At 57.9% G+C, this 13,954-nt stretch overlaps 1 protein-coding gene across 1 annotated transcript in view; it reads left to right on the top strand.

Moving 5' to 3' along the window:
• Nucleotides 1-836: 836 nt before the first annotated feature.
• LOC122544189 (fructose-bisphosphate aldolase B-like) overlaps nucleotides 837-13,954 on the top strand; it is a 54,650-nt gene continuing 41,532 nt past the window's right edge. Inside the window, exons 1-3 of the mRNA XM_087981054.1 lie at nucleotides 837-985; nucleotides 10,941-11,060; nucleotides 13,194-13,405. Coding sequence (XP_087837180.1) covers nucleotides 10,949-11,060; nucleotides 13,194-13,405 — 324 coding nt within the window. The 5' untranslated portion in view covers nucleotides 837-985; nucleotides 10,941-10,948. The remainder of the gene's footprint in view (nucleotides 986-10,940; nucleotides 11,061-13,193; nucleotides 13,406-13,954) is intronic.

The following is a 13,954-nucleotide window of genomic DNA, read 5'->3' as shown; positions in this document are numbered from 1 at the left end:
AGGCAGCATCTGAGGAGCAGGAAAATCGACATTTCGGGCAAAAACCCGACATCTATTCCTGACGAAGGGCTTTTGCCTGAAACGTCGATTTTTCTGCTCCTCAGATGCTGCCTGACCTACTGTGCTTTTCCAGCACCACTCTGATCTAAACTCTGGTTTCCAGCATCTGCAGTCCTCACTTTTGCCTAATATTCCATTACACTCCTGACTTGCACCTTGAATTGGCAGAGAGGCTCTGCAATGAATATTTGCTACAGAAATTATTCAGCACTTGTGTGACAGTGTCCTTCAATCTATTTAGGACTGGATGTGGCACTTCACTGACCTTGGGGAGGAATATAAATATTTGGAGTGAGAAAGATCAAAGATGGTCTAACTCACTCTAACCTCACAACCTTTAAAAAGGACCTGGGACGAGAAATTAAACTGTAATAACATGAAAGGCCATGGTCTATCGTGGATAAGAGGGTCGAGTGCAGGTGGTAAGAGTGTTTTGGGGGCTGTACAGGATGATTGGGCCGAAGGAACGCTTTTGTATTTGAGAAATTGATGACTCCCCACTGAGAGGCCCAAAGGAGTTTTCACAATTTGGACTGGACGCTGCAAAAGGAAACTGCCTGATAACGGGGCCCTAGTTTCTCAGCAATGAGCGAGCACTGGCCGGTCAGTTCTGAATGAATGCGCTCCGCCGCTCAGAAGTTGCTCATTTTCCTGGGCGTTGTCTTGCGGTTTGAAACAAGGAAAAGTTTGTGGCAGACCCACGGCTCTCCCATTGGCGGAAAGTTTGCGCCCGGTTTGGCCAATGGGAGGCCAGCTCCGCGATCACCGCCTCCCTCTGGCTTTGTGCCGTGTCTCTCACGTTAAAGTTTAACCCACTCACTCAAGTTACACTCGAGCAGCCGCTGTTCAAGATACAATTGTGTCTCTCGCAGGCACCAAGTCAGGACAGCCAGTGAGCCGTAGTGGGAGAGATTAACACCCAGAGGTGAGTGAGTGCTGTCGGCCACGCTGTCACAAACTACCCTACCGCACTGTCAGAGGGTCAATACTGAGGGAGAGCTGGCACTGTGGGAGGGTCAGTCCTGAGGGAGAGCTGGTACTATCAGAGGGTCCGTCCTGAGGGAGAGCTGACACTGTGGGAGGGTCAGTCCTGAGGGAGAGCTGGCACTGTGGGAGGGTCAGTCCTGAGGGTGAGCTGGCACTGTGGGAGGGTCAGTCCTGAGGGAGAGCTGGCACTGTGGGAGGGTCAGTCCTGAGGGTGAGCTGGCACTGTGGGAGGGTCAGTCCTGAGGGTGAGCTGACACTGTGGGAGGGTCAATACTGAGGGAGAGCTGGTACTATCAGAGGGTCCGTCCTGAGGGAGAGCTGGCACTGTCTGAGGGCCAGTCCTGAGGGAGAGCTGGCACTGCCTGAGGGTCAGTACTGAGGGAGTTCCTCACTCTCAGAGGGTTAGTATTGAGGGAATACTGCTCTGAGGATCAGTACTGAGGGAGTGCGACACTGTCAGAGGGTCAGTACTGAGGGGGTGCCACACTGTTGGAGGGTCAGTACTGAGGGAATGGGCACTGTTGGAGGGTTAGTACTGTGGGAGTGCGACACAGTCGGAGCGTCAGTACTGAGGGAGCGGGCACTATTTGAGGGTCAATACTGAGGGAACAGGCACTGTCAGAGGATTATTATATACAAGTGTGACACTGTCAGAGGGTCAGAACTGAGGGAATGGGCACTGTCAGAGGGTCAGTATTGAGGAAGTGGGCACTGTCGATAGGTCAGTGCTGAGGGATTCCCGATGAAGGGCTTATGCCCAAAACATCGATTCTCCTGCTCCTCGGATGATGCCTGACCTGCTGTGCTTTTCCAGCATCACACTCTCGACTCTGATCTCCAGCATCTGCATTCCTCACTTCCTACCAGTACTGAGGGAGAGCCGCGCTGTCAGAGGGTCAGTGCTGAGGGAGTGCCGCACTGTCGGAGGGTCAGTGCTGAGGGAGTGCCGCACTGTCGGAGGATCAGTGCTGAGAGAGTGCCGCACTGTCGGAGGGTCAGTGCTGAGGGAGTGCCGCACTGTCGGAGGGTCAGTGCTGAGGGAGTGCCGCACTGTCGGAGGGTCAGTGCTGAGGGAGTGCCGCACTGTCGGCGGGTCAGTGCTGAGGGAGTGCCGCACTGTCGGAGGGTCAGTGCTGAGGGAGCGCCGCACTGTCGGAGGGTCAGTGCTGAGGGAGCGCCGCACTGTCGGAGGGTCAGTGCTGAGGGAGCGCTGCACTGTTGGAGGGTCAGTGCTAAGGGAGCGCCGCACTGTCAGCGGGTCAGTGCTGAGGGAGTGCTACACTGTCGGAGGATCAGTGCTGAGGGAGCGCCGCACTGACGGAGGGTCAGTGCTGAGGGAGTGCCGCACTGTCAGAGGGTCAGTGCTGAGGGAGCGCCGCACTGTCGGAGGGTCAGTGCTGAGGGAGCGCCGCACTGTCGGAGGGTCAGTGCTGAGGGAGCGCCGCACTGTCGGAGGGTCAGTGCTGAGGGAGCGCCGCACTGTCGGAGGGTCAGTGCTGAGGGAGTGCCGCACTGTCGGAGGGTCAGTGCTGAGGGAGCGCCGCACTGTCGGAGGGACAGTGCTGAGGGAGTGCCGCACTGTCAGAGGATCAGTGCTGAGGGAGTGCCGCACTGTCGGATGGTCATTGCTGTGGGTGTACAGCAGTATCAGAAGATCAGTGTTTCAGATGATTTACCCTCTTTATTGATTGTAATAGACCGAACGTGCCCTCAAAGTGGGTGATTTGGCACTGTGGCAAGGTGATGGGCTAGAACACAGTGATGTTTGTCACTGTGTGTTGTGGTCAGTATCCATCCCAATATCATCGTAAAGATCAGATCACTATTCATGGGAGCTGTCTGTGCATATACACCTGCATTGCAACACTAACTCGATTTCAGAAGCACATCATTGTCTGTAGAACACTCTGAGGACGAACCTGATATGGGGGAGAAGCAGAATAAACCAACATTATTTTGTTTGCTTTCTGACTTTACAGAAGAGAGAATTAAACTTGAGAATCCTGTGTGACAGTGTGGATTTCTCCTACACTAATGAGACAGAATCTCAAATTCCCCATCTCGCTGCCAACAGGAAAGAATTTTTACGAATTTGTTTGCGGTTTGGGAAAGAAAAACACCTTTTGAAAAACAGTGCTCTCCACACAGAATCGCCTGGTCTCTTTCCCACTTGACTGCACATTCTGACACTAAAAAGGGTCAATATACCAGGCATCAGGAAAAATTAGAGTGGGCTTTTCAGCTCACTGGGGTCTGTTACATAGGAACAGGAGACCATTCAGTCACCCCCCTCCTCCAGCAGGAGGCCATTCAGCCCCCCCTCCTCCAGCCTGTTACACAAAAACAGAAGGCCATTCAGCCCCCTCCTCACGCCTGTCACATAGGAACAGCAGGAGGCCATTTAGCCCCATTCAGCCAACACAGCAACTAGAGGAGGCCTTTGCACTTGAGTCTATCCTGCCTGCCTCAGCTCCATTCCAACCTGTGGTTTATCTTTTGAACAGGCTGTGTTGTGTGTGTGTGAGAGTGAGTGAGTGAGAGAGAGAGAGAGGATAGGGCGAACACCTCATGAGATCAATCAGTTAGTGTGAGTTATATGAACAGCCACGATGCCACACCTCCTCCCCCTGGTCCAAGGAAAGGGGGAGGTGAGGAAAGAGCCTTGAATTCCATCCAAAGTCCAACAAGCCCCAGTGACTCCTGACTGGTTACTGTTTTGCAATGTACATCAGTTTATTGAGCCTCTGGAGATGGGGTGGAGGTGGTAAAATTAATTATTACTCTTTTGAAACGTGGCTTGTTGCTTCTGCTGTGTCGGTCTCCCAGCCTAACACCCACAACCAGAGCCACAGGACGGAGATTACAATGACCAGATCATCTGTTTATTGTTTGTTAAATGCAATTGACTGCGGGACAAATAGAGGGCTCATGAATGGCATGGGGATACTCCCCTGAACTCTTTGAAGCAATGACCTTCAGGGGAGGCAATGCCCTAGTGGTATTACCACCCAGATGTTAGTCCAAAGACCCCGGTAATGTTCTGGGAGCCCAGGTTCAAATCCCACCACAACTGCTCTGGAATTAAGGTCTAATGATGACCGTGAATCCATTGGCAGAACAAAATATCTGGCTCACTAATGTCCAATACGGAAGGAAAGGGGCACCCTTACCTGATCTGGCCGAGACTTGACAGCAGACCCACAGCAATGTGATTGGCTCTGGGTAAGGAGGTGATGGCACAGCTAGCAACACCCTCATCAACATCTTCTATATCTGTCTGCAACCACAGCACTGACCCTCTGACAGTGTGGCACTCCCTCAGCACTGACCCTCCGACAGTGCGGCACTCCCTCGGCACTGACCCTCGGACAGTGCGGCACTCCCTCAGCACTGACCCTCTGACAGTATGGTACTCCCTCAGCATTGACCCTCCGACAGTGTGGCACTCCCTCAGCACTGACCTTCTGACAGTGTGGCGCTCCCTCAGCACTGACCCTCGGACAGTGCGGCACTCCCTCATCACTGACCCTCTGACAGTATGGTACTCCCTCAGCACTGACCCTCGGACAGTGTGGCACTCCCTCAGCACTGACCCTCTGACAGTGCGGCGCTCCCTCAGCACTGACCCTCTGACAGTATGGTACTCCCTCAGCACTGACTCTCCGACAGTGTGGCACTCCCTCAGCACTGACCCTCTGACAGTGCGGCACTCCCTCAGCACTGACCCTCTGACAGTGCGGCGCTCCCTCAGCACTGACCCTCGGACAGTGTGGCACTCCCTCAGCACTGACCCTCTGACAGTGCGGCGCTCCCTCAGCACTGACCCTCTGACAGTATGGTACTCCCTCAGCACTGACTCTCCGACAGTGTGGCGCTCCCTCAGCACTGACCCTCGGACAGTGCGGCACTCCCTCATCACTGACCCTCTGACAGTATGGTACTCCCTCAGCACTGACCCTCGGACAGTGTGGCACTCCCTCAGCACTGACCCTCTGACAGTGCGGCGCTCCCTCAGCACTGACCCTCTGACAGTATGGTACTCCCTCAGCACTGACTCTCCGACAGTGTGGCACTCCCTCAGCACTGACCCTCTGACAGTGCGGCACTCCCTCAGCACTGACCCTCTGACAGTGCGGCGCTCCCTCAGCACTGACCCTCGGACAGTGTGGCACTCCCTCAGCACTGACCCTCTGACAGTGCGGCGCTCCCTCAGCACTGACCCTCTGACAGTGTGGCACTCCCTCAGCACTGACCCTCCGACAGTGTGGCACTCCCTCAGCACTGACCCTTCGACAGTGCGGCGCTACCTCAGCACTGACCCTCCGACAGTGCGGCACTCCCTCAGCACTGACCCTCCGACAGTGCGGCGCTCCCTCAGCACTGACCCTCTGACAGTGTGGCACTCCCTCAGCACTGACCCTCCGACAGTGTGGCACTCCCTCAGCACTGACCCTTCGACAGTGCGGCACTCCCTCAGCACTGACCCTCTGATAGTGTGGCACTCCCTCAGCACTGACCCTCCGACAGTGTGGCACTCACTCAGCACTGACCCTTCGACAGTGCGGCACTCCCTCAGCACTGACCCTCCGTCAGTGCCCACTCCCTCAGCACTGACCCTCCGACAGTGTGGCACTCCCTCAGCACTGACCCTTCGACAGTGCGGCGCTCCCTCAACACTGACCCTCCGACAGTGTGGCACTCCCTCAGCACTGACCCTCCGACAGTGCCCACTCCCTCAGCACTGACCCTCCGACAGTGTGGCACTCCCTCAGCACTGACCCTTCGACAGTGCGGCGCTCCCTCAGCACTGACCCTCCGACAGTGCCCACTCCCTCAGCACTGACCCTCCGACAGTGTGGCACTCCCTCAGCACTGACCCTTCGACAGTGCGGCACTCCCTCAGCACTGACCCTCCAACAGATTGTCTGAAGAAGACTCTTATCGGACTTGAACCTCTAATTCTAATGGTGGGGCTGACCTAGGTGTTTTCTTTGTCACTTACGTTGGTCTCTTGAATCTTCATATTGGACTGAGGTCATTCGGCCCGTTGAGTCTGTACTGACTGTTTGAAAAACATTCTATCTTGTTCTTGCATTTACTGTGCCCAATCTGCGCTAGCGTGCATGTCTTTAGACTATGGGAGGAAACCCACGCACACATGGGGATAATGTGCAAACTCCGCACTGACAGTTATCTGAGAGTGGAATCGAACCCATCTCCCTGGTGCTTTGAGGCAGCAGTGTTAACCATTGAGCCACTGTGCCACCCTATACTCAATGCCTCGTGCTCTATCCTTGTCAACACTGAGCCATTCTGCAAAGCAAGTACATGGCGGACCAATCAACACGAAGGTAGCTGGAGTGAGATTCCTCACTTATTGTTTCAGATTCCTTTTTAATCAGATGTTGTTCAATGTGGCTAATGATGCATTCCTCCTCCAGCACCTCCCAGATTCTCAACTTGAAACATTCTCTTCTGGTGTTCAGACTGTGCCTCAGGAAGAACTTTGGGTTTTGTTGGTTTGGAGAGGAGCAGTTTGCCCATTACGCAGTTCCCGTAGACACATATATCACCATCCTTTCACTCACCAGTCCCATTCCACACCCTGAAAATTGATGCTTGCTTCAGACAAGTGTTCCGTGATGGCGAAGTTCAATCCGTTTCCTGGTTTGCATCCCGTCTACGCCTCTCTCCCTAAGCCCACGGAAAACTGGTTTGTAATTACAACTTAGATGCTTCCCAAACACCAGCACCCTCTTGGATCTTACCCAAGGCTTAAAGGCCTTAGTCACCATGATGTCAGCAACAGAGTATAGGCAGAGAGCTAAGCCATTATTTGCTTCATTACAGGCAGGGAATCAATTATGATTGCCAATTCATGTGGGATAATGTTATCCACATAACTGAGTTTGGTACTCCCTCAGCACTGACCCTCCGACAGTGCGGCGCTCCCTCAGCACTGACCCTCCGACAGTGCCCACTCCCTCAGCACTGTCCCTCCGACAGTGCGGCGCTCCCTCAGCACTGACCCTCCGACAGTGCGGCACTCCCTCAGCACTGACCCTCCGACAGTGCGGCCCTCCCTCAGTACTGACCCTCCGACAGTGTGGCGCTCCCTCAGCACTGACCCTCCGACAGTGAGGTGCTCCCTCAGCACTGACCCTCCGACAGCGCGGCACTCCCTCAGCACTGACCCTCTGACAGTGCGGCACTCCCTCAGCACTGACCCTCTGACAGTGCGGCACTCCCTCAGCACTGACCCTCTGACAGTGCGGCACTCCCTCAGCACTGACCCTCTGACAGTGCGGCGCTCCCTCAGCACTGACCCTCCGACAGTGCGGCGCTCCCTCAGCATTGACCCTCCGATAGTGCGGCGCTCCCTCAGCACTGACCCTCCGACAGCGCGGCACTCCCTCAGCACTGACCCTCTGACAGTGCGGTGCTCCCTCAGCACTGACCCTCTGAAAGTGCGGCGCACCGTCAGCACTGACCCTCTGACAGTGCGGTGCTCCCTCAGCACTGACCCTCTGACAGTGCGGCGCTCCCTCAGCACTGACCCTCTGACAGTGCGGCACTTCCTCAGCACTGACCCGCCAACAGCACGGCACTCCTTCAGCACTGACCCTCCTACAGTGCCCACTCCTTCAGCACTGACCCTCCGACAATGCGGCGCTCCCTCAGCACTGACCCACCGACAGTGCGGCACTCCTTCAGCACTGACCCTCCGACAGTGCGGCACTACCTTAGCACTGACCCTCTGACTGTGCGGCACTCCCTCAGCACTGACCCTCTGACAGTGCGGCACTCCCTCAGCACTGACCCTCCGACAGTGCGGCACTCCCTCAGCACTGACCCTCCGACAGTGCGGCACTCCCTCAGCACTGACCCTCCGACAGTGCGGCGCTCCCTCAGCACTGACCCTCCGACAGTGCGGCGCTCCCTCAGCACTGACCCTCCGACAGTGCGGCGCTCCCTCAGCACTGACCCTCTGACAGTGCGGCACTCCCTCAGTACTGACCCTCCGACAGTGCGGCGCTCCCTCAGCACTGACCCTCCGACAGTGCGGCGCTCCCTCAGCACTGACCCTCCGACAGTGCGGCGCTCCCTCAGCACTGACCCTCCGACAGTGCGGCGCTCCCTCAGCACTGACCCTCCGACAGTGCGGCGCTCCCTCAGCACTGATCCTCCGGCAGTGCGGCACTCCCTCAGCACTCACCCTCCGGCAGTGCGGCGCTCCCTCAGCACTGACCCTCCGGCAGTGCGGCGCTCCCTCAGTACTGACCCTCCGACAGTGCAGCACTCCCTCAGTACTGACCCTCCGACAGTGCAGCACTCCCTCAGCACTGACCCTCCGGCAGTGCAGCACTCCGTCAGTACTGACCCTCCGGCAGTGCGGCGCTCCCTCAGCACTGACCCTCCGACAGTGCGGCACTCCCTCAGCACTGATCCTCCGACAGTGCGGCGCTCCCTCAGCACTGACCCTCCGGCAATGCGGCACTCCCTCAGCACTGACCCTCCGGCAGTGCCCACTCCCTCAGCACTGACCCTCCGACAGTGCGGCGCTCCCTCAGCACTGACCCTCCGGCAGTGCGGCGCTCCCTCAGCACTGACCCTCCGGCAGTGCGGCGCTCCCTCAGTACTGACCCTCCGGCAGTGTGGCGCTCCCTCAGCACTGACCCTCCGGCAGTGTGGCGCTCCCTCAGCACTGACCCTCCGACAGTGTGGCGCTCCCTCAGCACTGACCCTCCGACAGTGCGGCGCTGCCTCAGCACTGACCCTCCGACAGTGCGGCGCTGCCTCAGTACTGACCCTCCGACAGTGCAGCACTCCCTCAGTACTGACCCTCCGACAGTGTGGCGCTCCCTCAGCACTGACCCTCCGGCAGTGCGGCGCTGCCTCAGCACTGACCCTCCGGCAGTGCGGCGCTGCCTCAGCACTGACCCTCCGGCAGTGCGGCGCTGCCTCAGCACTGACCCTCCGACAGTGCGGCGCTCCCTCAGCACTGACCCTTCGACAGTGCGGCGCTCCCTCAGCACTGACCCTCCGGCAATGCGGCACTCCCTCAGCACTGACCCTTCGGCAGTGCCCACACCCTCCGCACTGATCCTCCAACAGTGCGGCGCTCCCTCAGCACTGACCCTCCGACAGTGCCCACTCCCTCAGCACTGACCCTCCGGCAGTGCGGCGCTGCCTCAGCACTGACCCTCCGGCAGTGCGGCGCTGCCTCAGCACTGACCCTCCGACAGTGCGGCGCTCCCTCAGCACTGACCCTTCGACAGTGCGGCGCTCCCTCAGCACTGACCCTCCGGCAATGCGGCACTCCCTCAGCACTGACCCTCCGGCAGTGCCCACACCCTCCGCACTGATCCTCCAACAGTGCGGCGCTCCCTCAGCACTGATCCTCCAACAGTGCGGCGCTCCCTCAGCACTGACCCTCCGGCAGTGCGGCGCTCCCTCAGCACTGACCCTCCGGCAGTGCGGCGCTCCCTCAGCACTGACCCTCCGACAGTGCGGCACTCCCTCAGCACTGACCCTCCGACAGTGCGGCACTCCCTCAGCACTGACCCTCCGACAGTGCGGCGCTCCCTCAGCACTGACCCTCCGACAGTGCGGCGCTCCCTCAGCACTGACCCTCCGACAGTGCGGCGCTCCCTCAGCACTGACCCTCTGGCAGTGCAGCACTCCCTCAGCACTGACCCTCCGGCAGTGCCCACTCCCTCAGCACTGACCCTCCGACAGTGCCACTCCCTCAGCACTGACCCTCCGGCAGTGCGGCGCTCCCTCAGCACTGACCCTCCGGCAGTGCGGCGCTCCCTCAGCACTGACCCTCCGACAGTGCGGCGCTCCCTCAGCACTGACCCTCCGACAGTGCGGCACTCCCTCAGCACTGACCCTCCGACAGTGCGGCACTCCCTCAGCACTGACCCTCTGAAAGTGCGGCACTCCCTCAGCACTGACCCTCCGACAGTGCGGCACTCCCTCAGCACTGACCCTCCGACAGTGCGGCACTCCCTCAGCACTGACCCTCCAGCAGTGCGGCACTCCCTCAGCACTGACCCTCCGGCCGTGCGGCGCTCCCTCAGCACTGACCCTCCGGCAGTGCGGTGCTCCCTCAGCACTGACCCTCCGGCAGTGCGGCGCTCCCTCAGTACTGACCCTCCGGCAGTGCGGCGCTCCCTCAGCACTGACCCTCCGGCAGTGCGGCGCTCCCTCAACACTGACCCTCCGGCAGTGCGGCGCTCCCTCAGCACTGACCCTCCGACAGTGCGGCGCTCCCTCAGAACTGACCCTTCGACAGTGCGGCGCTCCCTCAGCACTGACCCTCCGGCAGTGCGGCACTCCCTCAGCACTGACCCTCCGACAGTGCCACTCCCTCAGCACTGACCCTCCGACAGTGCGGCGCTCCCTCAGCACTGACCCTCCGACAGTGCGGCGCTCCCTCAGCACTGACCCTCCGACAGTGCGGCACTCCCTCAGCACTGACCCTCCGGCAGTGCGGCGCTCCCTCAGCACTGACCCTCCGGCAGTGCCGCGCTCCCTCAGCACTGACCCTCCGGCAGTGCGGCGCTCCCTCAGCACTGACCCTCCGGCAGTGCGGCACTCCCTCAGCACTGACCCTCCGGCAGTGCAGCGCTCCCTCAGCACTGACCCTCCGACAGTGTGGCACTCCCTCAGCACTGACCCTCCGGCAGTGCAGCGCTCCCTCAGTACTGCAGTGCGCCTGATTGATTTATGGCCAATATATGGGATCACTTGCTGAACCCTAGATGCTTTGGGCCATTGGGGTTTTCCAACCATGAATCCAGATCATTGCATCCACTTACATCCTGAAAGAAGTCGGGATCATGTTTGCTGACGCTGTCTGTTTCTGTCTCTGTCCCCATACAATCCAGCTTTCACCATGACCCACCAGTTTATTTCCCTGACTCCGGAACAGAAAGCGGAACTTGCCAATGTCGCTCAGAGGATCGTTGCTCCGGGAAAGGGAATCCTGGCAGCCGATGAATCCGTCGGTGAGTTTACCAGAGGTCTAATTTGGGAGCGGGAGCAATCTGACTGTGAGGAACCCCATGGTCAGTCAGCTGTGGTGTTCCAGCAGCAATCGAATACAGCCGACTTGGACAGTTTCACCCTGGGACTGTGTTGCTTTGTAAGAGAGTGTGTACAGAGTTAGGAAAGCTGGAGGTGACAGAGATAGGGAGGTGTTAGGGGCTGGAGGGGGTTACAGAGATAGGGAAGGGTGTCGGGGCTGGAGGAGGATACAGAGATAGGGAGGAGGTGTAGGGGGTTACAGAGATAGGGAGGGGTGTAGGGGCTGGAGGGGGTTACAGAGATAGGGAGGGATTTAGGGAATGGAGGGGGTTACAGAGATAGGGAGGGGCGTGGGGAATGGAGGGGGTTACAGAGATAGGGAGGGGTTAGGGGCTGGCGGAGGTTACAGAGATATGGAGGGGGGAGGGATGGAGGGGCTGGAGGAGGTTACAGGGATAGGGAGGGAGTGTAGGGGCTGGGGGAGTTTACAGAGATAGGGAGGGGTGTAGGGGCTGGAAGAGGTTATAGAGATATGGGGGGAGTGTAGGGGCTGGGGGAGGTTACAGAGATAGGGAGGGGGTGTAAGGGTAGGAGGATGTTACAGAGGTAGGGAGGGGTACAGAGGTATACCCTTGCAAGAAGTAGGCCATTCAGCACATTGACCCTGCTCCTATGCAATGACAGCGTGGCCAACCTGATCATCGTCACCCTCTGTTTCCTGCCTTCCCCCCCCCAACCCTGTTTCGGTTCCTCCTGGCTGACCGATTTGAAAATCTGACTCTCCCAGCCTTGATGACCCAACCTCAAGACCGAGATTTGAGATGGGGGTGAGAAGTTGAAACTTTATTGCTGGAACAGCACAGCCGGTCAGGCAGCATCCAGGGAACAGGAGATTCGACGTTTCGGGCACAGGCCCTTCTTCAGGAATGAGCTCATTCCCTGTTCCCTGGATGCTGCCTGACCTGCTGTGCTGTTCCAGCAATAAAGTTTCAACTTTGTGATCCAGCATCTGCAGACCTCACTTTCTGCATGGGGGTGAGAAGAATTCTTCTCTTGGGGCTTCATGCCTCGAGGCCTCGCTGTGGATCAGTGGTAGATTCGGGGTGAACGACAGAGCGAGACGCAATTGTGGGTGCAGGAAGGAAAGTGGAATTCAGGTTATAGTCAAATCAGTCAAGGCCTTGTGCAGCGACAGAACTAGAATCATTGGAGTTTCCAAGAATAGGGTCGGGTAGGTTCTTATAAAAACATATAAAATTATGAAGGGAATAGATAAGATAGAAGCAGGGAGGTTGAGTCCACTGGGAGGTGAAACCAGAACTAGGGGCCACAGCCTTAAACTCAGGGGGAGCCGATGTCGGATTGCGCTGACGAGGAACTTCTTCACCCAGAGGGTTGTGAACCTGTGGAAGTCCCTGCCCAGTGACACAGTTCAGACTTCCTCATTGGAGGGTCATGGTGAGCGAGTGGGGAATTGGAGCTGAGTCCACGAATAGGGTCAGCCATGATCTTATTGAATGGTGGAGCAGGCTGGATAGGCCAGACGGCCTACTCCTATCTTCTAACTGGCTAGATGGGCCGATTGGCCTCAGTCCACTCCAACGGAAGTGGGAATAAGTAGACACGAGCTTACGAAGCTCATGTTCAGGTGGCACGGTGGCTCAGTGGTTAGCACTTCCGCCTCACAGCGCCCAGGGAGCCGGGTTCGGTTCGGCCGACTGTGTGGAGTTTGCACGTTCTCCTCATGTCTGCCTGAGTTTCCTCCCACAATCCAATGATGTGCAGGTTAGGTCAATTGGCCATGTTAAAATTGTCCATAGTGTTCAGGGATCTGTCAGTTAGGTGCATTAGTCAGGGGCAAGTATTGAGTAATGGGGTAGGGGAATGGGTCTGGGTGGATTACTCTCTGGAGGGTCGGTGTGGAGTTGTTGGGCCTGTTTCCACATGGTAGGGATTCTATGATTCTAACTGTGAACCAGGCCTTGAAGGGAAGTGTTTCAACCTCAGCAGCTCATGATGCAGGCAGTAGACAACAAGGGGGAAGACATGAGGTTGAGGATGAAGGAACATGGATCTAACCCATCCCGTGACCCCGTGTTCTGCTCCGTCCCCAGGCACCATGGGAAAGCGTCTGAAGAACATTAACGTGGAGAACACGGAGGAGAATCGCAGGTTTTTCCGGCAGGTTCTGTTCACCGCGGACAGCGAGGTCAGCGAATGCATCGGGGGGATCATATTCTTCCACGAGACCCTGTACCAGAAAACCGACGATGGCACCCTGTTTCCTGAACTAGTCAAGGAGAGAGGCATTGCTGTAGGGATTAAGGTGAGCGCTCACCACTTAACTCCCACCGGGGACACCAACACGGTCAGACACCATGGGTCACACATCTTGACCGCACTGTCGGAGGGTCAGTGCTGAGAGGGGCCCGCACTGTCGAAGGGTCAGTGCTGAGGGAGCGCCGCACTGTTGGAGGGTCAGTGCTCAGGGAGTGCCGCACTGTTGGAGGGTCAGTACTCAGGGAGTGCCGCACTGACAGAGGGTCAGTGCTGAAGGAATGCGCACTGTCAGAGGGTCAGTGCTGAGGGAGCACCGCACTGTCAGAGGGTCAGTGCTCAGGGAGCGCCGCACTGTCAGAGGGTCAGTGCTCAGGGAGTGCCGCACTGTCGGAGGGTCAGTGCTGAAGGAGCACCGCACTGTCAGAGGGTCAGTGCTCAGGGAGCGCCGCACTGTCGGAGGGTCAGTGCTGAAGGAGCACCGCACTGTCAGAGGGTCAGTGCTCAGGGAGTGCCGCACTGTCAGAGGGTCAGTGCTGAAGGAGCGCCGCACTGTCGGAGGGTCAGTGCTCAGGGAGTGCCGCACTGTCAGAGGGTC

The sequence above is a fragment of the Chiloscyllium plagiosum genome, unplaced genomic scaffold, assembly GCF_037043375.1.
Source record: "Chiloscyllium plagiosum isolate Xiang-an unplaced genomic scaffold, Cpla_swu_hap1 HiC_scaffold_38, whole genome shotgun sequence".
In the NCBI taxonomy this organism is placed as follows: Eukaryota; Metazoa; Chordata; class Chondrichthyes; order Orectolobiformes; family Hemiscylliidae; genus Chiloscyllium; species Chiloscyllium plagiosum.
This window is presented reverse-complemented; position numbering and strand designations above follow the sequence as displayed.